The sequence below is a fragment of the Callorhinus ursinus genome, unplaced genomic scaffold, assembly GCF_003265705.2.
Source record: "Callorhinus ursinus isolate GAN/ISIS: 27379988/994484 unplaced genomic scaffold, GSC_fseal_2.0 scaffold2, whole genome shotgun sequence".
NCBI lineage: Eukaryota > Metazoa > Chordata > Mammalia > Carnivora > Otariidae > Callorhinus > Callorhinus ursinus.
The window spans coordinates 18,119,700-18,146,723 of NW_027397064.1; the positions used below are offsets into that span (position 1 = coordinate 18,119,700).

The following is a 27,024-nucleotide window of genomic DNA, read 5'->3' on the forward strand; positions in this document are numbered from 1 at the left end:
GAGGCATAACAGAGAAGGGAGGTGTCCTTAAGGCCGGGGCTCTACCTGAGTGCTCAACCCTGGTGGGTCCCCTCTGGGTAGGTCTCATTTTGGTGGGGAGGCCAAGGTTCCCCTTCTCTTTCAGCTGTCCTGTTAGTCCTTGCTTTTGGACCCACTGTGGATGAGAAGCAGGCACTGAGAAACAAAGCTCCATTTCCTACCAGAGAATGGGCTTATGTTTCTGGAGGGAGGTGAGGGAATGCGGTGACCAGAGAGCTTATTGGGGAGATCAAGGCAAGAAATGGCAGAGTGTGCAGGGCCATGTTGGGAGGGACAGGAAGGGCTCCCTTCCTTCTTACGGGCCTAAGCCCATGACCATTCCATGGGGGCAGCCACACTCGGTGGGAAATCCTGTGGGTTTGTTTAGCTGTGGAGGTGGGGCCAGGCCGGGGTGGACTAGAGACGGGGGCTAGGGGACCTTGTGCCAAGCCCCTCAGTGGACAGGGTGGTGGGAGCTCAGGGAGGAGAAGAGGAGCCTGGGCAGCTGACTCTGCCCTCCACCCCTCTCCCTAAATGTAAGGGAAGCTGAGACACCATAGCAGCTGCAGGGAGAGAGGGAGACCCCTCCCTGGGGATGGACAGTGGGTTTGGGGAAGCAGCTGAGGGCAGGCTGGCTGGCTATTAGGCTGAGTCCAGGACCAGGGTGTGGGGGCAGGGATGCCCTGCTGTACTTCAGAGCGGAGCACAGTCCCGAGTTCCACTCTCATTAACTTCAAATTGGCCATGAGGAAAGCATTTATGCCATGGAAATTGACTATCAGAGATTCACCTCGCCTGGAGAGCTGGTCTCGGAGCACATCGTTGCTTTTAGCTGAGAGTCAAAACACAGGATGAGTAGCTCTGTAAGTCTAGAGGTGCTCTGAGTAGCTCTATAACACTAGGGGGGGTGGTCCACATGGGGCTGCCATCTTCTATTTCCCACCTCTGGGCTCCGGAGAGAAGGACCCCTAGCTTCTTTGTCAGAGATTTTGTTAAAGGGAGAGAAATGGGGCCCTCTTAATATTTTACAGAGATGAGGTGGCCTGAGGAATAGTAACACTCTAACCTAATGAGCGGATTCTCTGGGGAAGCAGAGTGCATTTCCTCTCCCCTACCAGAAACCCCTCTGTATCGCTCTCCTGGAGCTTGCTCTAAAGGAAGCCATACCTTAATGGCTCCGGAAGGATGCCCATATTGTAGTGCATCTTCCCTCAGCCTTTTCTCTCCTACCAGCTTCTGAAGTCTTGACTGTCAATATCCATATCCTTAGCTGCCCAGACTTTGGCTGCCAAGGAGTCATAGGGAGGGAGGGATGTTGGTACAATGTCTCTGTCCCCAACCCTGCTATCATCTTCTCCACTAACTGTGAGTGACTCAGTCAGGAGAAGGGATGAGATGTATAGAGGGGACAGATATATTTGGTCCCCAGGGCTATAAAGGGGACTCCTTGGTCCATGCCCTGTCATGAAAGTATTTATGGCAGCACAAATTCCTCAGTAGCCCTGCAGAGTGTCTGCAGTGCTTGTGTAAGTAAAGGTGCAAAGGCAGGATCATTGTGTACAACAGTCTGGGAGTCAGGGAATAGGCCAGTACCACTTCTTCCTGCTGCTTCTATGTTCTTCTGCAAGAAGCTGGAACATAAGCTTTAGTATGAGTAACCCAGGAAGCTCAGATCTGAGGGAGAGTCTCTTCATGGCCATGAACTTGATCTGGTTTCTCCTGGCTTTTCTTCTGCAGTTCTGCCTTTTCTTCTTTGGCTCAATACCTCCTCCATACCTCAGTACTATATCCGTGGCTCATTCCATTTTGATCCAATAACTCCTTATGTCTTATTTCAGCTTAGATCTCAGAGAATATAGGGGTAGTTTTCTAACTTGATAAAGGGTAGGTACCAGGAATCTGTAGCATACATAACACTTTCTTGTGAAACATTAGAAGCATTCCTGGTACACCAGGGACAAAATAAATATGCCTGTTATCGCCACTGTCACTTGTATTAGATATCTTAGCCCGTGCAATAAGACAAGAAAAAGAAATAGGAATCAGAGTTGTTGAGTCCATATTATCTTATGATCCTGATTCTGTGACTGGACTGATCTCAGATGTCTCTAGAGGTGGAAATTTCAATGCACGTTGGAGATCAGATGTGCATCTTATCTTTAAGGAATCTAGAGTTTAGTAAGGGAAGAAAGAACTGGAACTTTAAAATGAAGTCATTCCTAATGAGTGAGATATGGAGAAACTTCTGTGGGAGTGAAGAAAAAGGAAAGATCAGTATCAGCTGAAGAGACGGAGGAGTGTGTTGAGTGTGGGTTTTAAATAGAGCCTTGGGAAAGGAATAGGAGTTTGAAAGTGGGTGGGGTCATTGGCGAGACAGGGTTCTTAGTGAAGACAGGAAAGCATAAGTGTTTGAAGAATAGAGTAGATTGAGAGCATATAGGCAGTGGCCTGGGGCTTTCCTCTGGTTGGTCTTAAAATATCAGACTAAGGAGCTTGAATCTTATCTAGTGGCAACGTAGGAAGCCATGGCCGTGTTTCAGTTGGGAGTATGCCATGATCAGATCTGTAATTTAGGAAAATGTATCTGGTGGATCTGGGCAGGAAGGAGGCAAAACAGGAGAGATTTTGAATCAGGAGATGTGTTGTTCATTAGGTAGATTGGGTTGGGGGGATTGCATTAGGGTGCTGACCACAGAGATGAAAAAGAAGAGATGGGTGCCAAGGATACCATGAGAGTAGAACCAGTGCACTTACAAATAGATTGGATGTAGGGGTGAAGGAGAGGAGGACATCAAAGATGATTCTGAGGCTCCATGAATAGGAACAGAATGCTAGTTCCATTAATAAGCCAGGAGTTAGGAGAAGTGGATTTTGTGGAAGATGAAGACATCAGTGTTCCATATGTTGAGTTTGAGGTGACGGTGGAGCCTGCAGGCAGTAGCGATGTATGGAAAGCAGCTAAACATCTGGAACTGGAGCTTGAAAGAGTGGAAAGAACTGTAGGTTTTGGAGTCCTCCACACAAAGACATGGGTTAAAGCTTTGGCCATGAACAAGATCTCTATATCAGAGGGCATGGAGAGAACAGAACTTAGGATGAAATGGCCATGGGGGTGAACGGAGGGGAAGGGGGCCAAGAAGGAATGTTCAGGACAGTGAGAGAAGACAGGGACAGTGGGTCACCACAGAAGTCAAGACAGAAAAGGGTTTCCAGGAGGAGGGGGGGGTTCACAATGTCACTGGCGAGATCATGAGGAGGAGGACTGGGAAAAATTCACTGGGCTTGCCAATTAGGTGGCCCCCCGGGATTTTCAAAGACATACTTTCCGCAGAGTGGTGGTGACGGAAAGCAGACTGCAGGATTGAGGAGTGAGTGCAGGGAGGCAGTGCAGACAGGATATCAGCCATTCTTTTGAGTGGTTGTATGATGAAAGGGAATAGGGTGGTAGCTAAAGAGTGTAGCAAGATATGGGGAGCCTTTTCCTTTTTTTTGTAAATGTAGAAGCCATGAGAATGTTTTTAGAGGAAGAGAAGCAGAGGTTGAATATGGAGGGAATAGAAAGAAGAAAAAGATGGAAGAGAAAGAAAGAAGTTGCTAGAATAAGACCAGTAAGGAAGGAAGAGGGGCTCTAGGCCTAGGAGCCCAGGTAGATGATTTAAGCTCCATGAGGAGGTGAGATACCTCCTTGTGAAGTAAGAGTGAAGGATGAATACAGATATAGGGAAATACCTGTATCAAGCTTTGGGACCTCAAATTGAGAACCCAACTTTTACTTTTCATCGTGGAAAGAGGAGATGACATCAAGGCCCGTTCAGTCATCATTCGGCATGAATTTCGAGTCTGTGTTAGTCTGGGCTCTGGAAAAATGGCAGTAAACAAAAGAGGTAAAAACCCTTGCCTTTATGGGGGAGATGGACAATAAACAAATAAGCGAATACGTATATAATATGTCAGATGGGTGATAAGTGCCACAGAGATAAGATAAAGCAGGAAAGTGTCAGTGAGGGGTAGAGGGTGAGTGGGTGGTTGCACTTTATATAGTAGGATCAGGGAAGGCTGCCCTGGGCGGTGAGGGAATGTGCAGATGGAACAGCAAGTGCAAAGGCCCTGAGGTCGGGCTGTGCCTGATGTGAGGCTCGTAGTGGGGCACGAGGTCAAGGAGGTGATGGGCCTGGGGGCCAGCTTGCAGGGGGCCTTGTAGGTGCTTCTAAGAACTTTGGCTTTTACTCTGTGTGCTGTGTGCACAGCAGTGACATCATCTGACTTGTTCTAAAAGGATCAGTGTGGCCAGGATGGAAGGGAGAGAGACCAGTGAGGAGACTGCTGCTGTTGATCAGAGTGGGGGCTGTGGAGATGGTGAGAAGTGCCTAGATTGTACAGTTTGGGAGGTGGGGCCATCAAGGCTAGACGTGGGGTATGAACAAGAAAAGTCAAGGACAACTCTGGGGTTCTTGGCCTGAGCAACTAAAGGGTGGAGTCGCTCTTTACTGAGAAGGGTAAGCATGTGGGAAGAGCAGACTTGGAGGGGATGTCCAAAGTGTGATTTTGGCCATGATAGATTTGAGAGGCTCCTGAAACCTCCACGGGGAGAGGTTGGAGCTTAGGAACGTGGGCATTATGATCCCAGTACATGAAGTTGCCTGTGTATGGTGTCATGTGAAGTGTGGCACGCATCGTGGCACCTGCGAGGGAGCACACATATAAAAGAGGTCCTAGAGCTGAGTCCCAGAGCCTCCCACATTTGGCAGTTGGAGGCATGAGGGGGAAGTGGCCAAGAAGCGGGTGTGGAGTAGCTCGTGAAGCAGAGAGTTGGGGAAGGAGCAGCGTTTCCCTGTGCGGCCCTTATGGGGTCAGGGAGTCAGCGAGGGTGGATAAAAGGAGGGCATAGCAAGTCTTTATAGTACATCCAGGTGGGCTCATTTTAAGGGCTTTTCAGTGGTGCCCAGCGGCTTTGGTCCAGAGTAGAAATGGAAGGGACTCCGGGGAAGAGGGTTGCTAAGGTGGGGGTGAGGGAAGGACGAAGGGCAGGGGGGGTGCTAGGATGCTAGGGACTGTGGCCCTTGGACTCAGGCTGGGAGGGTCACAGCTGGGTCCAGGAAGAGGCAGGTGACCACAAGAGGAGAGAGGTCCTGGCATGGGGCCATGCTGACTGTGAGGGCAGGTGAGTTGTGGGGCAATAGGACTGCAATCTCCTGGTCCCGGGCCGTCACCTGCTTGCCCCATGCTGGGGTTAGAAAAGCGAGAGATGTGGCGTCCTGTGGGACAGCAAGAGGTCCACCTGCCCACTGGAGAAGCAAGACCCTGGATGCACCCTCTCTTCTTGTCTGACACCCTCCCACCTCCCTCCAAGCGTGTGGCCCCATCCCAGACTCAGAACACCAACTAATCTTGATTTTCTCTTTGTTTTTGTTTTGTTTCGTCCTGTTTAATGCCTTGCCCCTTGCGTCCTCTGTGTGTCCTGCGTCCATCTGTCCCCTGTGCCGCGGGTGTGGTGCCTTCCTTGCCTGGTGTCACCCCCTCCCCCCTGCCTCCCCTTCCTGCTTGCTCCCCTCCCTGCCGGCTCCCCGGGGTGCGGGTGGGCAGCGTACAATGCCAAGCTGCAGGGCATGGGGCACACAGGCTTTCAGCTGCCTCCTCTCCACCGGCTCCGGTCTTCCTCCCTCTCCGGTTGGTTCCCCTCCCGCCTTCCCCCTTATAAGTCTCTGGCCCTCACTGTGGTGCTCAGCTTTTCTTCCCTCTTTCTCATGGACCACTTCTTCCAACCTTTGCCCGCTCTCGTCCTCGTTCACTTTTTCCATCCTGCTTCACCTTTTCCTCCTCCCCCTTCTCTCCTCTTCTTTCCATCTCTTCCTGTTCTCTTCACCCCCTCCTCCTTTCCTTACCGGCCCTCCCACCCACTTCCCTCTCCTCCTCTCTCTAAACCCTCTTCCCCTCCTTTCTGCATGAGCCAGTGCTCCCACTTCTGCATGGACACAGGCCTGATGCTTTTGGCTTTGGCCTTACTGATAGGAACACGGTCTGGGGTGAATAGATGAACTTTCGGGCTCCCCGTGGACACACAGGCCTTTGCAGTGAGTGTGCTCGGTGAGGGCGGGGACAGCCCGGCTCTCCAGCCACCCTGGCCAGACCACCCAGGCGGCTGGGCCAGGGTCTCAGCAGGAGCCAGGCTGTGCTTTGCATGGGCCACCAGGCTCACGACAAAGAGTGGTGCCCAACACCTGCTGCCCTGTCCACTCTTGAGTGTGGTACTCTCTGGGGACATGGCACCCCCTCTGACCTCATCCCGAATCTCTGATCCTAGGACCCATGGCCAAGAGTCAGGAGCCCTGGGCATGGTCCTGGCTCTGCCTTTGACCCCCTCTGTGACCCTGGGCAAGTCTCTTGATTACTTAGAGCTCAATTTCCTAACGTGGAAAAGGGAGACTTCATAGCCCCGCCACGTGTATTTTGCGTGGTGGCTTGACGTGCCCCAATATGGTGGACACTTCATCAAGGGTCCCCTTGCTCTCTTTGAGGGTGATGCCCACTAACGTCTGCCCATTGGCTGTTAGCTCTGGGGAGGGTGTTGCCTCATAGTGTTCCCTGTGCCTCTGAGCCTGGAGGCCCAGGTGAGGGAGAAGGTTGTGCTCAGGTTTGCCCCACGCCATGGCCCTGAGCAGTTCCGGGAACAGGCGTAGGGGGTAGTGGGGATTGTTGACTCCTCACAGCAGTATCTGGTGTTTGCCCAGACCCTCCTCTTCCCAGTCCATGGGAAATGGGGAGATGGCTCTAGCAGAATGCCCCTGTCCGCCTCCTCTCCCTCCCTTCACCCTTTCTCGGCCCAGTGGTGGGGAGTGCAGTGTTCAGTTGGACCTGGGGGGCTGGGGCTGGTCTGGGGCGGTGGGCCTGTCCCGAGGGGAGCTGGCATGGCTTGCCCTGGGGCTGCTAGTGTGATCGCCGTGTGGCTTTCTGGTGCCCTGGCCCAGCAGGTGGCCTCCCGGAGACCCTGGCTTTCGGAGCCCCAGGCATGCTGTCGGACACCCAGCCCCGTCGCCTGGCGCTGAGGAATCCAGGCTTTTGGAAATCAGAAGGCTGGAAAGAAGAGCTGGGTCTGTGGGGGTGGACACGGCCAGTCTGGGGGGTGTAGGGGAGGCGTGTGATGAAGCCTGACACCAGGGCATTTGTCCAGGGCACTCGGGCGGTGGGTGCCTGTGCTCTGCCCAAGTGGGTGCATTGATGTATGCTGGGGCTGCAACCCCCAGAAGTGCTGTGTGTGTGTGTGTGTGTGTGTGTGTGTGTGTGTGTGTGTGTGGTGAAGGGGATTCATTGCCTCAGGTCCAGCGCACTTGAGGGGAGCCTTGGAACCAGCTGTTCCCTCAAACACAGCACCACCCTGGGGAATGCAGTGAGGACCCGCAGGAAATGGGGCTGTTTGGCACCCTGCTCTTCAGATCTGGTGGTCTGTGTACAGGCCCTGAGGTGACTGCCATCCTCCAGGCGGTGGGGAAGGCCCAGTGCCTATGTGTGTGAGCAGCCTTCAGAGGACACAAAGCGCTTCTAAATGTTATTATCTGAAAGGCCGCTTCCTTGCTATGAGGGCGTCCCCCTCCTCATGCTCCTGGGGCTAGAAGGAAGACATTCCAGAGGCCCTCAGCCCCACTCTTTCCACCTTTCTTCACAAGCTTCCTCCAGCCCCACGGTCTCCTGCTGGGGTAGAGGTTCTGAGGGCAACCCGGATCCACTGCCGTTCCTGCGGGTGAAGGCTGTGTGTGTGTGCGCATGTGTCCATGTATGCACATGTGTGTGCAAGAGTGCGTGCAGGGAGTGGACCAAATGGAACAGGGACCTCGACAGAGACAGGGAAATGGGCCAAGAGACCGAGAGAGTCCTGGGGTTGAGGGTGGTGGTGGTGGGGAGGTGGGTGGCAGGGAGTAAGCCTATTTTTACGATCAGTCAGTCTCTGGGACATGAGGGAGGGGTGTTCTCTCTCTCTGACACTGGCTGTTAGCTTGTGTCCAGCCATCCCAGCTTGGCCGAGGAACAATAGGGCTCTCTTCCCTCCGCCCCCCCTCCCGCCCCAGCCATGCCCTGTCTCCCCTCCCATAGAGAAGGACAAGAGAGATGGGACATGGCTCTCCAGAACTCTGGGGCATATCTGGGCCTGCCAAAGGGGACAACAGTGATATACTGTGTTCAAAGAATGTGAGAGGCTCTGACTGGCCGCTGGTGCCATGGGGCCTGCTGCGGGGGGAGAGGCTGTCTCCGTGGGAGTGGAATGTGGGGTCTTCCCCCTTCTGCAGAGTCTAGCTCTTTGGGGGTCATCCTGTCCGTCCCCTTGCCTCAGGACTTGAGGAGGTGTGATCGTTCTCGGATGGCTGACTGGGCCAGGATCTTGCATCCTCCACCGTGGGAAGCCCCTCTCGAGCAGTCCGACCCCTTCTCTGGGCCGCTGCAACTGTCTGCAGCACCTGAACATAGAGGATGCTCTATGAGCACACCGGGGAGCATTTTCTCCGTCCCTCTGGGAGATTTAGGGCCTCGAATTGAAACAGACCCACTTTTCAAGGGCAGACATCAGATCCCCAACCAGGGAAACTGGCCACCCCTGGCAAAGGCACAGGGATCTGCCAGAAAGAGGCTGCGGGGCTGGGTGAGCCGGAACTGAAACCAGCCCTAATGCATTTCTTTTAACCTTGGAGCTGAACTTAGTTCCAAACCCCAAGAGCCTTTCCCAAATGGGCCTCCTTTGTCACAATTATTATTAGAAAATCAATGGCTATGTCTGTTTCTTTCTAATGTTTTTGCCAGGAATGAAACGCGCGGCAGCTCTGAACCAGGCTGCCCAAGAGGCCTGGGGAGGAAGGGGCTCGGTGGAGGTGGGAGAAGCGGGGCGAAGGCAGGAAGCCCCTGCAGGTGCGGCGTGGTGCTTGGGGGCTGCCGCCTCTCTGACGGCTGGGAGCCTGGGGTAGCCGCACCCTGGGGTCCTGGGCACTGCTCAGCCCTGGGAGAGCCTGCCTGCGTCTTTAATCTGGGTTGATGGTTGTAACAGACCCTTGTTAGGACTATGTGACCCCCATTTTTCTATTTGGAAAATAAGGGCACTTTAAGAGGAGGGCTTATTTGCTTTAAGTCAAGCAGTTTGTGAGTCTGGTTCAGTCCCCATCCGGGGTTCTTTTCTCTTGGTTGAGATAGCAGGCAGGCTGCCTCTGAGTCAGAGAGATCCCGAAGTGGAGGCTTGAAACCGCACCCCACCTGGGTCCCTCTGCCTTTGTAAAAGCTACGCTAGTCTTGCTGCTGTCCGGATGGGGTCCCCGGTTACGTGATCAGATGAGTGCATGTTGAGTGCCTGTGTGTGTGTGTGGTGTGTGTGTGTGTGTGTGTGTGTGTGTGTGTGTGTGTGTGTGTGTGAGCATGAGAGAGTGTGTGTCCGTCCCTAGTTTGGCATCGGCAGCCCACTGTTCATGACAAGTTAGGAAGGCTTTCCAGCATGTGATTTTTCACGGCAGCCTTAGTGGCTGTACCAGGCTGGAGCGGGGGTGGGCGGCGGGGCGCGCAGACCCCACTGTGGAGGGAAGATGATTCAGTCTGGAGGAGGGCTGCACTGGCACGTCCCGAGGGGACCGGTGGTGTACGCACGTGCATGCGTCTCTGTGTGCAGTGTGCCACGGGACCGTGTTCCCAGCTGTGTCGGCACGAGGCTGGCGCGGCTGGGGGCCCCCATGCCCTGTGGTATGTCCTGGCACTTCCCCTCACTTAACCTGCCCTTCCCGGGGTATGGTGAAGGCAGAGCTGAAAATGTCCTCGCACAAGATTAATGAAGACAAGAAGCCTGTCCTCAGGCTGGGTCTTGGCCTCTGCGACGTGGGGAGTAAGTTTTCTAGGATTCTGGAGCCAGCTCAGTGAGGCAATGGGTTCCGTGCCTCAGCCCAGCTGTGGGAAGATAGAGTGGGAGGGAAGGAGGGCGAGGCTAACAACATGCTTCGGCCTGTGGAGTGGAAGGGGATACAGAAAAACAGATGGAGCCCATGACCTCAGGCCCTTTGCCTGCTGATCTGCGGGGAGGGGCACGGTGGGAAGCTGGACCATCTTTGGGGTGAGACAGGGGTGGGCAGATGAGGGGCCAGCATAAGGGCAGTTGGTAAGTGTTTTCAGAGGTGCCCAGGATGGAGGTTGGGGAACCCCAGAGAAGACCAGCAATATTCTAGGGGCCAGCTGGGGCTGGGGACTTCATGATAAGACTTAGTCATTTCTTTGTTCCTTCTCGGGAGCACCATTTGCAAGATGATGCATTATGTGCTCTTTCCAAAGTTCTTCCCCACGGGCCTGATGTTGCTTGTTGGTTGATGTGGTCACCTTGGAGACTCTCTCGTCTTTCCACCTTCCCTCCTTTGCCTGGAAGCTCTGGCCCTCTGTCTCTAGGGTTTGAAAGGAGTTGACATCTGTTTCTCGTATCAGCCCTTTGTGCTTTGGGCCCCAACCCTGTGCAGGGTAGAGATTCCTGGTGAAGGCCAGCCCCACCTCACAGCAGATCCCCCACCCTGCAGAGAAAGCCTGCGGTGTGGGCAGAGGGAGGCAGTGGGGGAGTCCGGAGGGGAGACAGGCCCAGCTCCAGCGTGGCCCCTGGCTAAGATGCACCGCCTTCTCTGGGGAATTGGGCCTGATCGATCCTTTCTCGCCTAAAATGCTCACTGCCCTCTATGCCCTGAATTCCTCCCAGGGGTGCAGGCTCGGGAGAAGCAGCCTGCAGAGCCCCCAGCCCCTCTCCGGAGGCGGGCAGCCAGCGATGGACAGTATGAGAACCAGTCTCCAGAACCCGCATCCCCCCGTAGCCCTGGGGTTCGTTCCCCTGTCCAGTGCGTCTCCCCCGAGCTGGCTCTCACCATCGCCCTCAATCCTGGAGGGCGGCCCAAAGAGGTGAGTCCTTGGGCTGCATCCTGTGGCCAGAGAGAGTAGTGGAGCCCCCATGAACTATCCGGGAGTCAGATCGCCACCTGCGTGGCCCTGGCCTGTCAGGAAACTCAGTCCTCACCCTCTATCTCTTCTCTGGCACATGGAATCTGGCCTTTCCCTCCCTAAATAGCTTTTATGCCTCCACCTCTTAGATTAACACTGAGATTGAAGTTCCCTCCTTAATTCTTAAAGAGCCCTGCTTAGTGGGGTGGTAAGGGTCCTGCGTATGACACAGATGACCACAGTCTCTAAACTCCAAGCCAGATCGTATAGACTGACAAGAATGGTTTTGAATTCTTTCTAGGTATAGGGTTTTCTTGGCAGATCTAACTTCAATGCCAAAATGTTTGCATTTTTGAGACCTGTCTGTAGTTGGGAGGCAGTAGATCTTAGACTTTGACGAGTATAAACAACCACTAGGGGGTTTGTTATAAACGTAGATTCCCAAGTCCGCCTCCAGAGATCCCAGCATATTAGATCTGGGACAGGGCCCGGGAAAATGCATTTTAAACGGCCATCCTGGAAGATTCTGGTATGAGTGACCCATGTCCGATAAAATGCAGGCTAGCGAGTTATTCTAGATATAAATGGCTTTTGGACATCTTTTCTCTCCTGCCTTCTGGCAGGACTCAAGTCCCCCGTCCCCAGCCCCTTCTCTTTGGCCCTGTTGGGGAATATTTCCAAGGCAAGTGCTCCTGATTTCCACCCATGTTGGACAGTGGATTTGCAAATAGCCGCTTTTCATTCGCTCAGTGACAAAGGAGTGGGTGTGTCTGTGAATGGCCAGGATCTCCCTTTGACCTTTGTGTTTCCCCCAAGGGGGGGGGCGGGGCTGGCAAGGGGATGTGTGGGCTGGTTACCTGGGAAACCCCTGCTCTTCAGGGTCACGGCCACCAGTGGGCACCCCCCCACCTCCTCTTCTTCTCCTGCAGCCCCATCTACACAGCTACAAGGAGGCCTTTGAGGAGATGGAGGGAACCTCCCCGACCAGCCCACCGCCCAGTGGGGGTAAGAGCTCCTCACTACGCCTGTCTTCCCTGGGTGCCCGCAAGCTGTGCTCTCAGCCCTGGCCTGAGTAAGCACCCTGGGTTTGGGGGGAGGTCCTGGCAGAGCTGGGCAGGGCCAGGATCTGTCGCTCCTGGTCCAGATGGCTCATTTCACTTCACCATCCCTGCCCTACCCCCCTTCCTTCTGTTGTCCACATGCATACATGTGGGGGTGCAGCAGCTACGGGCTTGGGATCCTGCCGACCTTCTGTGGGGCCCCTGGACTCCCAAAGTCTGGAATCTTCCTAATCGTTGAGAGGTTTTGCATCTTGTGTGCAAAACACCACCCCCCCCCCCATCCTAGAGTGACTCTTTGTGACCTGCTGGTGTATCTCTGAGATAACCCTTGGCCTTCTTGCTCCAGACCCCCATTTCTGTCTACATCCGGACACGTCTTCCATTTCAGGCAACCTATTTAGTTTCCATCAGGGAAAGAAAGGCCCAGAACACTCAGCCTGTCAAGAGTCCCCAGCTCATCCGTCCTTGGTCTCCAGGCAGGAACATTTAGTCTCTAGCCCCTGAGGCACTCACTGGAGAGGCAAAGCCCCAGAGGGCAGAGGCATTTGCACACAAAGAGAAGACCCGGATGAGTGCAGGGCTGGGGTAGTGTACCTTTTTATGGTAGAAGAGACAGGGGGAGCTGGAAAGAGGCAGCTGTGGGACAGCAGTGATGGAACAGGACTGAGAAGGACTCGGGGTCCCGGTGGCAGGTGCCTGGGCAGCCAAGGAGGGAGAGCCCAGGGAGGGGAGGAGAGTGAGGACTGGAGACCAGAACTGGCGGTATGTTCTCCTGGGGGCTGGCTGTCCTGAGGGAAGAATGTGGCCCCAGAGCCCCACCCTGTGCAGCAGAACTTGTGTGGGCTGCCGCCTGGGGCATGTGGGGGGCCAAAGCTGGGAGTGGAAACCATGGTTCTCCCCAGGGCAGTGTGGCCCAATGGAAATCTAGCCCAAATCACACTTGTGATGGAGCATTTTCTAGTGGCCGCATTGAAAAACATCATAGGAAACTGGAGAAGTAAAGTGTAATATTTTTTATTTAACCCCAAATGTCGAAAATATTATTATTTCCATAGGTAGCTCAAGATAAAACTAATGAGGTATCTTACAATCTTTTTTAAAAAAAATTTATTTAGATTCAATTAGCCAACATATCATTAGTCTCAGATGTAGTGTTCAATGATTCATCAATTGCCTATAACACCTAGTGCTCAATCTTTTTTTAAAACTGTAAAAAGAGGCTGGCAAAATTACTTTTAATGGGTTTTATTGAATTTGAGAGATCTATAATACTATCATTTCAACATGGAATCTGTATAAAGAGATACGTTGCATTCTTGTTTCATACCAAGTGTTTGAAATCTGGTGTGTGTGTTACACCTAGAGCGCATCTCAATTCTGATTGGTTCCACGGCAGGTACTCTCATGGCTACCATATTGGACGGTGCAAGCCCGGGGTGGTCTGCTGAAGAGGCAACTCCATTGGCCTTTTTTTAATTTTTAATTTTTTAAAGATTTTATTTATTTATTTGATAGACAGAGAGAAAGAGCATAAGCAGGGGGAGTGGCAGAGGGAGAGGGAGAAGCAGAGCCCTACTGAGCAGAGAGCCGGATGTCGGACCCGATCCCAGGACCCTGAGATCATGACCCGAGCCGAAGGCAGACGCTTAACCAACTGAGTCACCCAGGCGCCCCCTCCGTGGCCATTTGTGACTCCCTGGAATCGCTTTCCCTCCTGGGGGTGGTCTTAAGCATCCACCACACCTGCTCCGATTCACTGTCGGTCCAATCAGCCAGGATCTTGGCCATCACCCCGTGTGGGATGGAAGCCACGTGGGCGGGGCTAGGGTTAGATTTTGCCGTATGTGTCTGTTCCCATTCTTCTCTCCCTGCCTATGCCAGCCCTGCTGCCCCAGTGGGGAGAATAAGCAGAGATTTCATCAATGCACAGGGTTGGGAGAGAGGACAGAGGCGGAGAAATGCGAGGAATCCCTCTCTCAGAAAGCAAAAGCCTTGCTTGGCTTCGGGGCCGCCCACTCGTCTGCCTCAGCAGAAGAGCCAGATGCCCGTTGACGGGGCATGAGGGGACTAGGCAGCTGGAGGTGGGACCAGGAGAAACCTCCCCCTGCCTCTTCACCTTGGCTCCCTTCACCTTCCCTTCACCTCGGCTCACTGGTCCACCTGTACCTCTGCTGCCCCGCCTGGGCCAACACACGCACGCCCGTGGGCTGGAGATGTTTCGTGGGCATTCCGTGGACAGTGGTGGTCTCTGAGGCTGGGCTCGTTCTTCCATAGTTAATTACATTCCAATTCGTTCATTTGACAAACATTAATAAGTGCTTGATAAGGATCTATTGCAAGACACCATTTTCAGTAATGGGCAGGGGGGCTGGAGGGGGGCAGAAACTGAATCTGTGTGTGTGTGTGTTTGTGTGTGTGTGTGTAAGGAGAGGGAGGGATAGAGACATGCAAGCCTAGACCTATCTCATTACTGGGCTGTGTGCATTTGCACACATTTGTCCCCTCTGCTCTTTGTCCACTGGGCATCTGAGGATGGTGTGAGGATGGAGTCTGCCCCCATCCCGACCCCTGTGATTTCTCACTGTTGCTGTGTGTCCCTGTGCATACACCCACATGTGCACAGATAAGTTGTGGATGTTGGTTACATTGAGAGATTGTAGCTTTTTGTTCCCTGCAGGTCTGTCTTTTGAGGAAAGGAGGAGGGGTCCGGGGGTGTCCTGGAGCTGCTGTGTGGGGGCCAGGCACCCGAGGGCCACAGCTGGTCTGTTGGGGCCATTGGTGTGTGGCGGGCAGGCTTGGGCTCTGGCGGACCTGTGTGGCCGCCTGTCCTCAGGGCCCGTGGCCTCTGCACACTCCCAGTAGCCGTGGTAAGAGACACAGAGCTCAGTTCTTTGCTTCTTAGAGATGTGTTAGGAGACACAGCAGCTGCCACCGAGAAATCTTGTGACTGGACCTGCCAGCCACCCTGCAGTCCAGCTCGGAGTCCGGCCACGTCCTTGGCTGGTGGGAAAAAGCCGGACAAGCCCTTTCTGACCTTGTGTGTTACATGACACCCCTAACCCAGCCGGGCGGCCCAGAAGGGCCCTGGGGTATGCACAGGGCGTTGGTGCTCTTGGCCAAGGATTGTGGAGGTGGAGCTCCTCCCTCTTCCATAACACCAGGATCTGGGTGGGGGGGGGGGACAAAGAGCCCCACACTGAGAAATTCTCTCTTTCTGGGCTTTACAAGTGGCATGGTTCGCTGGGGCTCAAAGACCTCTGGCCGAGGGCTGCCCTGGGTCTCAGGGTTGGCACGGCTCTGCCCGTGATCCCTTACTCCTTCGGGCCTTTACAGGATGTGCCATCTTGATTTCCCATTTCCTTTTGTTGTCCCAAGTCCATCCAAGTGCACGGTGTGGAAAGACTGTGTGTGTGTTGGGGGGTGGGGGCTAGAGGATGAGGGAAGAGACACTACAGTACGAGGATGTCAGAGATAGCCAAAGCTGTGTGTATGTTGTGAGCCACGGGGACTGCAGTGAGCCACCAAGGGCCCCGGCATACAAGTGATTTGCTCGAGGTTGAGGGCCAGGGCTGGGTTGCGGGGCAGCTCCATTTCCTGACTTTTTCACTCTACCCTTTGAGCTGTGGAGAAACACAGAGATAGGAAAGGGCAGTGGGAAGCAAGGCGGTAAGCCCTGGGGCTGGGGCTGGCTCCCCTGGATGCCTCCTGCTGCCCACCCCTCACCAACATGTCCTCAGTTAGCGGTGTCCCCGCTCCTGCCCCTCTTCATCTCCCCACACCTCCTTCACCCTGAGGCTCACTGCCTGTGTCTCCTTTCTTCTTGACACAGTGCGCTCCCCTCCGGGTCTGGCCAAGACGCCCCTGTCTGCTCTCGGCCTGAAACCCCACAACCCAGCGGACATCCTGTTGCACCCTACAGGTGGTGAGTGACTCTAGCTGGAAGGGAGGTGGTGGGGGAGGCCAGAGGGAGGAGTAGGGGTTGGAGGACCCCTGTGGTCCTGGGCAGGGCCTCAGGATCTCATCAGAAAGTGCCCAGAGGTGACGGGTTCTCAGGAGCCTTCTGGAAACAAGATGGCAGCCTGGCTTTGTGCCCACAATGCTGTCAGGCCTGAGTGGGGGCTCTCTGCAGGGCTTGAGCCTTCATGCCCATGGACAGGTGGGGTCAGTACCACTCCCAGGGACCTCTGACTTGGGGATTGGGAGGCTTGGCCTCCATTTCCTTGGAGCTGGTTAGCTCTCTGCCAGAAGCCTGGCTCCACCATCCCCCCAGTGTACTTGAGTACGCACACACACGGATGTACACCCCCCCCAGGTCACACCTCCCACTTCCTTACCACATCCCCCCTCCTCCCTGTGGGAAAGGGGCGAGTGGAGGGCCCTGGTCCCTGAGTGGCCATTTCCAGCAGTCCGAGCCCAGAAGGGTGTTCTCTAGACTGTGGTTTTAGGGTTGGGCTGGGGCCCTTGGGGCCAACTTGGCTTTTCTTCCTTAGTCACCAGAAGACTGATCCAGCCAGGTAGGAGGGCAGTGACACGCATGTGTGACCCACGCGGACACGTGGCTGGCACAGCCTCCTGTCCGGAGGTGTCTGCATGGCCGGGGACACTGAGTCACCAGGGAGCAGAAGGCACCTGGGGCTGCCTCTCACCAGCCAGGACCCTTCTGCTTGAGATGCAAGCCCCGGGTGCAGGGGCTGTGAGGGGGGCTGGCTTTGTCCCCGAGAGCGAGGCCCTCCTTAAACTGTGCGTCCTGAGCCCCCAGGGCCGTGTCAGGGTGGACCTTACCTCTTACCCTGGGCTCTTCTGCCCCGGCCTCACCCCTGCTTTCCTGCCTCCTTTCTCTCAGCAGATTGTCTTTCAGGAAATAATCTCTGGTAATCGCTCTCTCTCTCTCTCTCTCCCCCTGCTCTTCCTCTCCTCGTCCTCCTCACCTGCCTCCCTTTCCTGCATCTCCTTCCTCCTATCTCCCCTCTCATCTTCCCTCAGAGGAGAATGAGGGGAAGGTGGTGACCGAGCTTCCCAAAGGTAAGTGTGGCTTTGCTGGGGGGCCGCTTCCTGCTCTCCGGGTCTGGGCCTGGCCGTTCAGGAGGAGCTTGCTCAGGCTGGCTCAGGGGCAGCTCTCTCTCCTGACAGGTCTCAGATGACTGGCCACAGAGCCTTCTGGTGCCCACCCCCTGGTGATGAGCTGCCACCCTGGACGCTGCCTGAGTTCTGACGGGCAAGCTGGGCACAGGTTCAGGTGTCGCCAGCTCCAGGCGTCAGGGCAGTGGCACCTGGTGACAGTCTCCCCCTCCTGCCACCTCCTCCCCCAGCGGCACGTCCGCTAGCTTGCCTGGGCTGCAGCCAGCCCCCTCAGAGGGCAAAGGGATGCACATTCTTCCACTGCCTGGGGCGCACTCCACGTGCATAGCTCGGAACAGGCTTTCTCAGCAGTGTTAGAGCCGAGAGCGGCCTCCCTGAAGCTCTTGCTTGGTTTCATATCAACACAGATGGTGGGAAGTCTGTCTTTCTGGGAGCTTGGATGCCTCTGGGGATCTTAGAACAACGATGGATCCACTTGCACACGAATGCATTGGGATACCTATGCACATAATTTTGACAGTTTCAAGGAGTTCACATGTCTGTGGATCAGCTCCAACCTCGATTTTGATGAACTCTGCATTGTACGTGAAGCAGGGAAGGGGACTTGAGCAGAGAAGGGAAAGCAGAGAGGGTGCATAATCTGGTTGGAGGCCTTTAAGTAGTTATTAGGGACAGAATTCTAATGAAGACTCAGAGCATCAGGTGAAATGAAGGGGGTGCTGGCCTAGGCTGTCTGTGTGTGTCTGTGGGCATCGGTGTCCCCCTCTCCTTCACCAGGGGGCCTTGGATGAGGGGGGGGACCCTGAGGTCCCTTCCAGCTCTGATACGTTAGATGTTCTGACTTCCCTCCTGGGCCCTGGTTCCATGTGACCTGGTTTCCTTAAAGGCTCTGTCTTTAAGGAAATAATAAATCTTTTAAAGATTTATTTATTTGAGAGCGAGAGAGAGCAGGTGCGCGCACGTGCATGCAAGTGTGAGCAGGGGAGGGGCAGAGGGAGAGCGTCTTCAAGCAGACTCCCTGCTGAGTGTGGAGCCCAGCGCGGGGCTTGATCCCAGGACCCATGAGATCGTGACCTGAGCTGAAACCAAGAGTTGGATGCTCTGCCGACAGAGACTCCCAGGCACCCCTCTCTCTGCTTTTCTGAAGCCCACTTTCCACTCATCACCTTGATTCCCACCCCCCCTCCCAGTGGGCATGGGCTGTGCCCCTCTCAATCTGCCATCACCCTGGAAGATGGCTGCAGCTTCCAATAGGCTTCGCCCGCTTGGAGCCAGCCAGAGTTCGGGCAGCAGAACCAGGCTGCCTGGGCGTAGCAGATCGAGGCGGCCCCCAGCAACAGATCCCAGAGAGTGAGGAGCCCAGTGTGCTCTTGGCTGCCCCTCCCACCTCCCCCCAGCCTCCTACCCGGGGAAGGGGCTGTCCCCCCAGGCTGGCTGCCGGCTCCTGGCTCCTGACAGGGCAGTGAGGATGGGACAGGAGTCCAGAAATGCTGGGGCCCAGAGCCCACCCACAAACACTCTCCAGTGGGAGGGTCTGAGGGGAGATTATCCCACAGGCTGACAGGCCCTGGATGTCATGTTTCCCGCTTGGGGGTGACACTTCAGAGAAGCGAGTATCGACAGTCGTGAACCGAGACCTGCCTGTTTCACAAATGACTCTCTGCCTACAAGGCCCCAAGGCCTCTGGCCCTCTTCCATATGTCCTGGAGCCACAGAGTTTGGAGGGAAGGTTCTTGCAGATGTGCTCAGCTACACCCACCATTTTCATGGATGTGGGGCTGAGACCCGTGCTGTGGGGGTCGGGGTCTGGAGTTTCTGCCCAAGGCCACAGTGAGGAGGCAGCAGGACCCAAACTGTCCTTACTGGTCTCCCGTCTCCTAGTCCAGGGGCTATTTCAAAGCCCTCCTCCTGCCTCCAGGCACCGTGCCCTGGGATTCCAGCGTGGGGGTTGGAATTGCTGCCTCGGTCTGGGCAGTGGGGTGGGAGAGGGGAAGGGAGCATGGCTGTGGGCAGCCCGTTTATTTTTCCTGACTCATGTACCACCTCCTGGGTCAGACTAAAGCACATTCTTTGCTGACCCTCTGAAGCTCTGTTTGATTTTCCTGCTGAGACTATGATGGGAAATTCAGAAAAAGCTGCCTGTGAGGAAAAATGATCAGAGACCGAATGATCCAGCTAGAGGGAAAGCAGACTTTAAGGGAATCTGCTCTGGTCGAGGCACTGTGCTAAATGCTTGTCATGCATTCATTGTCTCATTCACTGATTCATTTATTTCATATTTTGTATGTCTACCATGTACTGTGCACTGTGCCAGGCTCTGGGAATGTAATGATAAGCAGTACTGTGATTCCTCATTTCATGGACCTTATGCATGAACAGGAGCCAGAATGAAATTACTTGCAATTACGTATTAAGATAGTGCTCCAAAGGGAAGGGATATAGTTTATGGGGTCTTCTAGCCAAGAACCTGACCTTGGCTGAAGAAGTAAGATGTGAGGGTGAGTGACATTAACTTGGTAAAACCGGGAAGTGAGAAGAGCATTCCATGTAGAGGGAAATCATGTACAAAGGCCCTGGGGTCAGAGGGAACTGCATGTTTTTGTTTTTATTTTTCTAGGAACTGCAAAATCAGTGAGGCCGAGAGCAAGAGGGAGCTAGAGGCTGGAGCAAGGGGGAATGTGGTACAGATGAGGTTCAACAGGCAGGAGTGGAACCATGTGGGACCATTGTCACACCATCTTGTTTAACAATCACAGAAGCACCGAGAGGAAGGTGGTAGGAACCCCATTTTACTGATGAGGAGATGATGTTTAGGGCGGTTAAATGCCTTGTCTAAGGCCTAACAGTCAGTCAGGGGCATGGCTGAGAGTCAACGCCAGATCAGTGGAGGCTGCCCCTTTCCATGTGACTACACTGGGCACACCCCCTAAACAGTGGGGCTGGGGCCTGGGTAGTCTTCTCCATGAAGAGGGGTGAGGAAGAAAGCCTGCGGCAGTACAGACGTGAGGTCAACATCAAGAATATCTTCCCAGTGGTGAAACAGGGAAAGAGAGTGTGGAAGCTTCTTTCCCCGAGGAATGGGAAAAGGGAACATCCAGGTGAGGTTCTGTTTGTCCAGGTGACTAGGTGGGACAGATTTGGCATAAAGGAAGACTTTGGACTAGAAATGGCCCCTCTGGGGGATTGTTCCTGCTTGGAGATTCTTGGGGGCGGGTGTACTGTGGCATCTGGGATTCTAAGGCCGTGCTGTGCAATGCAGATTTATTGAGCGCCTATTTTGTGCCAGGTCCTGTACCAGGCACCGAGGGTATACCCACTACGGGTATAAGGTGAGATACCCTGGTGAGGGCAGAGATGCCAACAAAGAACTCAGCATTCGGGAGAAGCGTGGAGCAGGGCTTGGAACAGGGTGTTAGGGGAGTTCAGAACTCCTGTGTATGGCCCAATCTAAAAGGCTTGAAATTCCAACTTTTGAGCTCCTGGACTAGAACTCGGGCGTTTCTTTACTTCCTCCTCCCTCTTCCTCATGCACATGACTTCATTTTACTTGGGGTGGGCAGGCTCCTTCTCTCCAAGTAAAGAACGTTTCCTGGAAGCAGGAAATGCACTTCAGGGTGTGGGTGAAGAGCTGTCAGTGCCCTGGGCCTGGTGGGGCCCAAGTCACTCTTAACGCTTCCAGGTGTTCTCAGCCGCCAACAGCCACTTAGAATAAGTTTGAGCTCTGGAATGTTCTGTGTGAAGCGCCCTCTGGCCCCACCTCTCCTACTCTTCCCAACTCCTTTGGGTGGAGCTGCTCCAGGCAGGAGGAAAGTAGCAGGAGAGGGTTGGAGAGAAGGGTGGAGGGAGGCAGGAGCAGGTGTGGCTGGGGACAGAGTCAGGGACTGGGGGCCGCTTAGAAACGCTGGTGTGGAACGGAGCAGGAAAGAATGAGAGGGAACTTCCCCATCTCTGTTGCTTGATCCTGGCTGGGCTGGTGAGTGGTCTCATTCCCCTTGTACAGATGAGGAAACTGAGTCCCAGAAAGTTTCAGCAGCCTGTCCCAGGTCACCCCTCCAGGAATTGAAAGAAAGGGGAGTCCCGCAAGTCGTCATGTTGTCCTGTGGTTAGGAAGAGAGAAAAAGCCTAGGAATAGACAGAAAGAGGAGGTGTTTTTAATATGGTAACCGAGTCTGAAAACTTGGGAAAACCGAGTTTTTGGCCTTAAAGGTTGGTTTTGAACAGTTCTGGAGAGGGACTCAAGAAAGGAAGTAATTTCCCAAAGGTCCCTCCTGCTTCGGGTTCATGAGAAACAGAGACGGAGACAGAGGGCTTTGTTCATCTCTACCCCCGGGTGGGCCTGGTAGACCAGGAAGGGATGACAGATGGTCGCAGACTAGCCGAGCAGACATGAGGATGGTCATGCACCCAGCGGGGTCGGGGAAGGGAGGTGAACAGGTGAGGGCAGGGCCCGGTGGGCTGGGTCACTGAAATCCTGCTAGGCCAGGAGCAAAGCCCTGAGGCTGGTTGGCCGCAGAGCTCAAGGACTATTTCCTGCCGTGGGGAAGGAAGGCAGTTGCTGCTTCTTCCAGGGGAGGGGTCCTACCCCCTGGGTTCAGACAGTCCTCCCCTGGCTTTCTGTGGCTCATGATCCGGTGGCACTGGGGAAGGGGGTAATGAGACTGATGCCTTACAAATGTGACCACCCTGGGCTTTCCGACTCCCCAGAATTTCTAACATGCCGTCCCATCGTCACCCTGTGCAAACTACAGGCAGGCCCCCTGGCCTGGGGCTCAGGCTATTGCGTTTGGGCCGGGAGCAGTGAGTGGGGACGCAGCCTTGTCTAAGGGCGAGCAGGCCCGATGGGCGTCAGCGTCCGCGGGTCCCAGGCATGGCTCTGTTCTGACTAGGGGACAGGGTGCTGAGGCCCACTTTATCTCAGTTTCACTGTTGGTAGAAGGGGTACGTGTACTTTTTTTTTTTTTTTTTTTACAGGTGGGGTGTAGGGTACTGTGAATTGCTTACCCAGTGTTTGGGCCTGGGTCCTGGTAGGAAACAGATGGCTCACTCTATGGGGCAACATAGTTTCATGGACTATTTAAAAGGTCTGGGTAAAGCAGTGACGGATGGTGAAGCACCCCCGGGTGATCCCTAGCAGGAGGAGGGAGCCATTCCCACGCCAGACCTGAAGAAAAGCAGAGAGCTGGAGGAGAGGATCCCTGACCGGAGCTGCGGTCTTGCGTGGAGGGATGCAGCCACTGACACCTTGACCTTCTCTCCTCACTCTCCCAACTTCTGCCAAAGCCTTCCAGGGCCCTAGGACCTGAGGGTCCGGGTGATGTGGTCAGTACTGGCCTGCAGGGACGCAGAGCAGGCTGGACAGTGGACCGGGAGGACATCAACGGGTAGAAGAGCACAGACCAGGGATCATCCACGGGGGTCGTAGCTCGAACTTCTGGAGTCAGCACGAATTCTAGGGAACGGGAAAAGGGAATGTGTGCCTCTCAGGTCCTAGTTATTGTGCATCTCTGTGTGGGTGGGGCTGGAGGGTGAAGGTCAGGCATCTACTAGCTTATAGGATAGATGCATATCAGGGGCTCTCTGTGTGCCCCGCTGTGTGTGGGGTGCTGTGAATATAGATCAGCAAAGAGCCTGGGGTGGCCGGGGAGCAGATGGATCCCTTGCTGTCTCTCCGTGGGAGAGAGGGGGTGCTGCCGAGTGTTGCAGGCATGCAGGTGAAGCCCAGAGCCTGGAAGGGTACAGGAGGAGTTTCCGGAGAGTGACCCAGAACAGTGAGGGGTGGGAGGGGAACGTGGACTCTGGCTTTGCGTCTCCATTGCCGTTTCTGTGGGCTCCTTGTCTCATGGCAAGGACACAGCTAGCCCCCCAAGACTAAACTGGCTCCCTGATTTTTAGCTGGCCGGTGTGTGCGCCGTGGGCGAGGGGGCAGGCTCTGGGCCAGACTGCCTGCATTCCTGGGCCAACTCTGCCCCTTGGTACTCTGTGATGGGGTGAGCTACTTACATTCTCCGGTTACTTACATTCTCCTTCTTTCCTCATGTAATTGTTCGCTATTTTTATCATTATTAATAGTTCTGGCCGACGTGCTGGAGGACTGGGTAGCCGCCAGCTCTCGGCGTCCCCGTTGAGGCTGTGGCCCTTCTCTAGGCCACCAGGAGCCGGCATTGAGAGTCAGGAGACCGTGGTTCCAGTGTCTCTGGCCACTCATTGGCTGTGTGTTCTGGGGCAAATCTCTCTACCTCTCTGGGCCAAGAAGAGGGGTGAGATCAGGGGTCAGCAAACTGTGGCCAATTCTGGCCCACTGCCTCTTTTTGTAAAGAAAGTTTTATTGCAACACAGCCACACTCTTTTGTTTATGAATTATCTATGATGGCTTTTGTGCTCCCAAAGCAGCATTGGCTAGCTGCCACAGAGACCATCTCCTAAATGGTCTGAAATATTTACTATTGAATCTTTCATAAAACGTGTGCCTGCACCGGACCAGAGGGTCTCTGCAGCTTCTTCGGGCTCCGGCTGGGCCCTTGGGCACGATGGACACAGAATCCATGCCTTTGGAGTGAAAGTGGGTGGCCTGAGGCTTCTGTGAGGTGGGTGGGTGGCCCGGGCTGGTTGGGTGGGGCTTTTGAGGAGGCCTCTGGTGAGGCTGACCTCTGCCTATATGGACGCCAGCTTCGGGCACCGAGGTGACTGGCTGTGCATCACCCCGTGCCCCATCCCCACACACTGTCACACAGTCCTGGCCCGCGAAAGCTCCAGGGGCTGCCCAGGACAGCACACACCCTCGGGTTCTTCACTTTCTCAGGCAGGTTTCAGCAGATGCCCTGATTGGGGTCAGTGTGTGAGCTGGGCTCCGATCATGTCCACTTGGGGCAGCCAGGGCAGTGCCAGGTTTGGAGGTGGTAGGAGCGTCGTCGATCCCTGATCGTGTCCCAGGAGAAGCCAGGAGTGGCCTGCTCTTTCTCTCTGTGTAGCCCTGAGAGTCTTTCAGGCCCGGCCTCAGCGGTCTGGGAGGAGGGTCAGGCAGACACTGGCTGGGCGTCAGATCTCCTCCTGGTCGTGCCTCCACACATTGCATGCCCCAGGCCTCAGCATCCTTACCTGTAGAATGGCCTTTCTGGCCCTTGTCCCCCAACTCCCCGGGTTCTTAGGCTCTTCTAAACACCAGGCAGGGATAATGATGTCAGTCTCGGGAGGAATGCTAAGTGTGTCAGGCAAGGTGGGTGGGAGTGTCTTGGCGTAGAAGGGGCTGGGCGTGACTCGCCGTCACAGGCCTGTTGCTAGGCCAGCAAGCCTGTTTCTGGATTCTGGGCGTGGGTGGAGCCCATGGGAAGCCTGGAGCTGTTCTGAACATGGGCAAGGCTGGCCTGGAGCTCCCCGTCCACAGCAGAGCAGACTCCAGCCGGGCCAGGGGGCACCTAGGAAGGAAAAAGCAGCTAGAAGGGGTGCCTGGCTGTAGGAGGGAAGATTCTATGATGACTATGTTCAGAGGCCAAGCTGGGGTCCATTTCTGGGAAGCTTCTGTGAGTGAGGCCCCGGTTAAAAGTTCTTTGGGGGCTCTCATAGCTTCTCCAAGACACTGGGAAGTGGGTTGGGCGTGGGCTGGCTGGAACCCCAGAAGTGCCCTGTGCATGCTTGGCTGTCCTTTGGGGGCTGTCCCCACAGGCTGGGGAATTCCCTGACAGGTTGGGAGGGGTCTACACTGCACCCCTGTAGATCTCAGTCTCTCTTCTGCCCCCTTCCAGAGCCCCGGAGCTATGTGGAGTCGGTGGTGAGGACAGCAGTGGCTGGACCCCGAGCTCAGGACCCTGAGCCCAAGAGCTTTAGCGCCCCAGCTGCCCAGGCCTATGGCCACGAGACGCCCCTGAGGAACGGGACCCTGGGAGGCTCCTTTGTCTCCCCCAGCCCCCTCTCCACCAGCAGCCCCATACTCAGCGCTGACAGGTAAGTGGGGAGGAGGATCCAGGCCTGGATCTGCCTAGAGCATGGACGGGCAGAAATCACATCCAGATCGCTGTACCTTGGAAACGAGCCCACCGCACTGAGAGAGCATCCCGGGTTCCAAAGCCCACGGGGAGCGCGAGGATGGATGAGCTATAATTCCCAGGCTGAATTTGATCCCACCGGCCAGAACTGTGTGGAAGGAATGGGAGCCACCGTGGTGAACCAGGCCTTCCCCTGAGTTCAAAACCTAGCAGCGGCAATCACTATGTAGTGAGTGCTTCTGGTGTGTCAGACACTTGGTTAAATGCTTTATCTGGTTATTTTATTTAATCCTCTCAGCAATCCGGAGAGGTAAGTACTCTTATGGTCCCACTTTTCAGAAGAGAAAACTGAGGCACAGGGAAGCCAAGTAGCTTGCTCAAGGTCCTGCAGCTAAACAGTAGCAGAAATAGGATTCAGACCAAAGGCGTCTGGTTCTAGAGCCCCCGTCTCTCCTCTCCCCTGGGCCTGTGTCTCTGTGCCTGCCCATCCCAGGCTGACAGTCAGATGTACCCAGAGCAGACGTATAAGGGCTGGGAGCTCCCGGTGAGGGGCTGTTGTTTCTGGCTAGGGATGCAGAGAGGGTTTCTGGGGGCTGGAGGATTTTGTGGTGAGGCCAGAAGGATGAGCAGCTGTTGAAAGGTGTAGGAGGAGGAGGGAACTGGCATTCTAGAAGGAACAGCACAACCAGGGTAGAGGGCTGGGGTGTGGACCTATTGGTGCCGTGGGGCTGAGGGCACCCAACTACAGGTGGGGAGGTGGATGGGGCCCAGAAACTCTCCAGCCACCCCCTCCTATTGTCACAGGCCAGGCCCGGTGCAGAGTTTGCTGTGTGCCCTAGGCCCTTGGCCCAGCGCAGTGTGCCCCTCCCAGGTCAGAGTTGGGGTGGCCCGGTGAGCAGAGGCTGTTGTTCTTCTGCGTTCTAAGAATTCGAGAACCTCAAGCTGAGCATGCACCCCCAGTGCATCTCGCCCCCTCCCCAGCCTCTGGACAGGGCAGATGGCTCCGTTTCTTGGGAAGTCTGCTTGTGGGCAGAAGGTGATTTCTTCCTTTAAAGGAAGGGGGATTTTCCTAACCTGGCTAGCGACTGCTGCTCCTGTTGAGGGAGCCCTAACCTTAGGAGGTTTTCACTGTTTCTCACTCAAATTCCTCCTGCTGTGGAGTTGGCTCTTTTCAGGGCTCAGGAAGCTAGCATTTCCCTGGTGGAATTAATCTTCTGGAACTTCATGTCAGCGGCCCCCACCCCACCCTGCTCCGCCTGACACATCCTCCCATTCCTGAGTCCGTGGTATTCTGTCCCAGGAATAGCACTCCACTCTAGCTCCTTCTGGGATTCGAGGTAGACTTTTTCTTGGCCTAGCCCATGACCTGCTTCCTGCCCCTGGCTCTTGCCCGGCTCCCCACCTCATGTCCCCCAGCGACCTGAGCTTATCCAACCTGGCCTCGAGACTCCTTCCAGTCTGTAGCTCCAGGCTTTGGCCCATCGTCTTGTGTAAGGACTGCCCCCTCCACCTCTGCACCCTGCCCGGGGGCTCCTGCTGCCGAGCCCCCCTGCTACCTCCCTGCAGCCACAGCTTAGGCGGGGTCCCTGTCAACCTTTGCCTCTCCTACCATATCATCAACGGGTAGGAGTTTGGGTCTGGAAGGAGTCAGTGTTATCTAACCCAGACCCCCTCGTTCACCACGGGAATGAGGAGAGTTGAACAGGTTTCCAGCATCTGGGTTTCCCAGCTGATGGGCCATTGCATTGCACGGCTGTACAGACTTGCACAAAACTTCAGAGGAGGATCGGTGATGGTGGCTATTTCCCCAGGGACAGCCCCCTCTGAGCTGATTTTTACTGGAGTCTTAGAATGGGGAGTGACCTCTGAGCTCCTCTAATCTAACCTCCCAAAGGAGGAGATCCCCCGGCCACAGCATTCAGGTCCAGAAGTTGGTCAGCTTCTGCTTAAATAGT

At 55.0% G+C, this 27,024-nt stretch overlaps 1 protein-coding gene across 8 annotated transcripts in view; it reads left to right on the forward strand.

The window, feature by feature from the left end:
* TNS1 (tensin 1) overlaps positions 1 to 27,024 on the forward strand; it is a 223,792-nt gene that overhangs the window by 178,138 nt on the left and 18,630 nt on the right. Inside the window, exons 20-26 of one of the 8 annotated variants that reach the window (XM_073878801.1) lie at positions 5,602 to 5,685; positions 10,715 to 10,911; positions 11,880 to 11,955; positions 15,841 to 15,933; positions 16,502 to 16,525; positions 16,995 to 17,033; positions 24,830 to 25,028. In XM_073878801.1, the coding sequence (XP_073734902.1) occupies positions 5,602 to 5,685; positions 10,715 to 10,911; positions 11,880 to 11,955; positions 15,841 to 15,933; positions 16,502 to 16,525; positions 16,995 to 17,033; positions 24,830 to 25,028 (712 nt within the window). The remainder of the gene's footprint in view (positions 1 to 5,601; positions 5,686 to 10,714; positions 10,912 to 11,879; positions 11,956 to 15,840; positions 15,934 to 16,501; positions 16,526 to 16,994; positions 17,034 to 24,829; positions 25,029 to 27,024) is intronic. The other 7 variants (XM_073878812.1, XM_073878821.1, XM_073878826.1 and 4 more) reach the window with 7 other exon arrangements.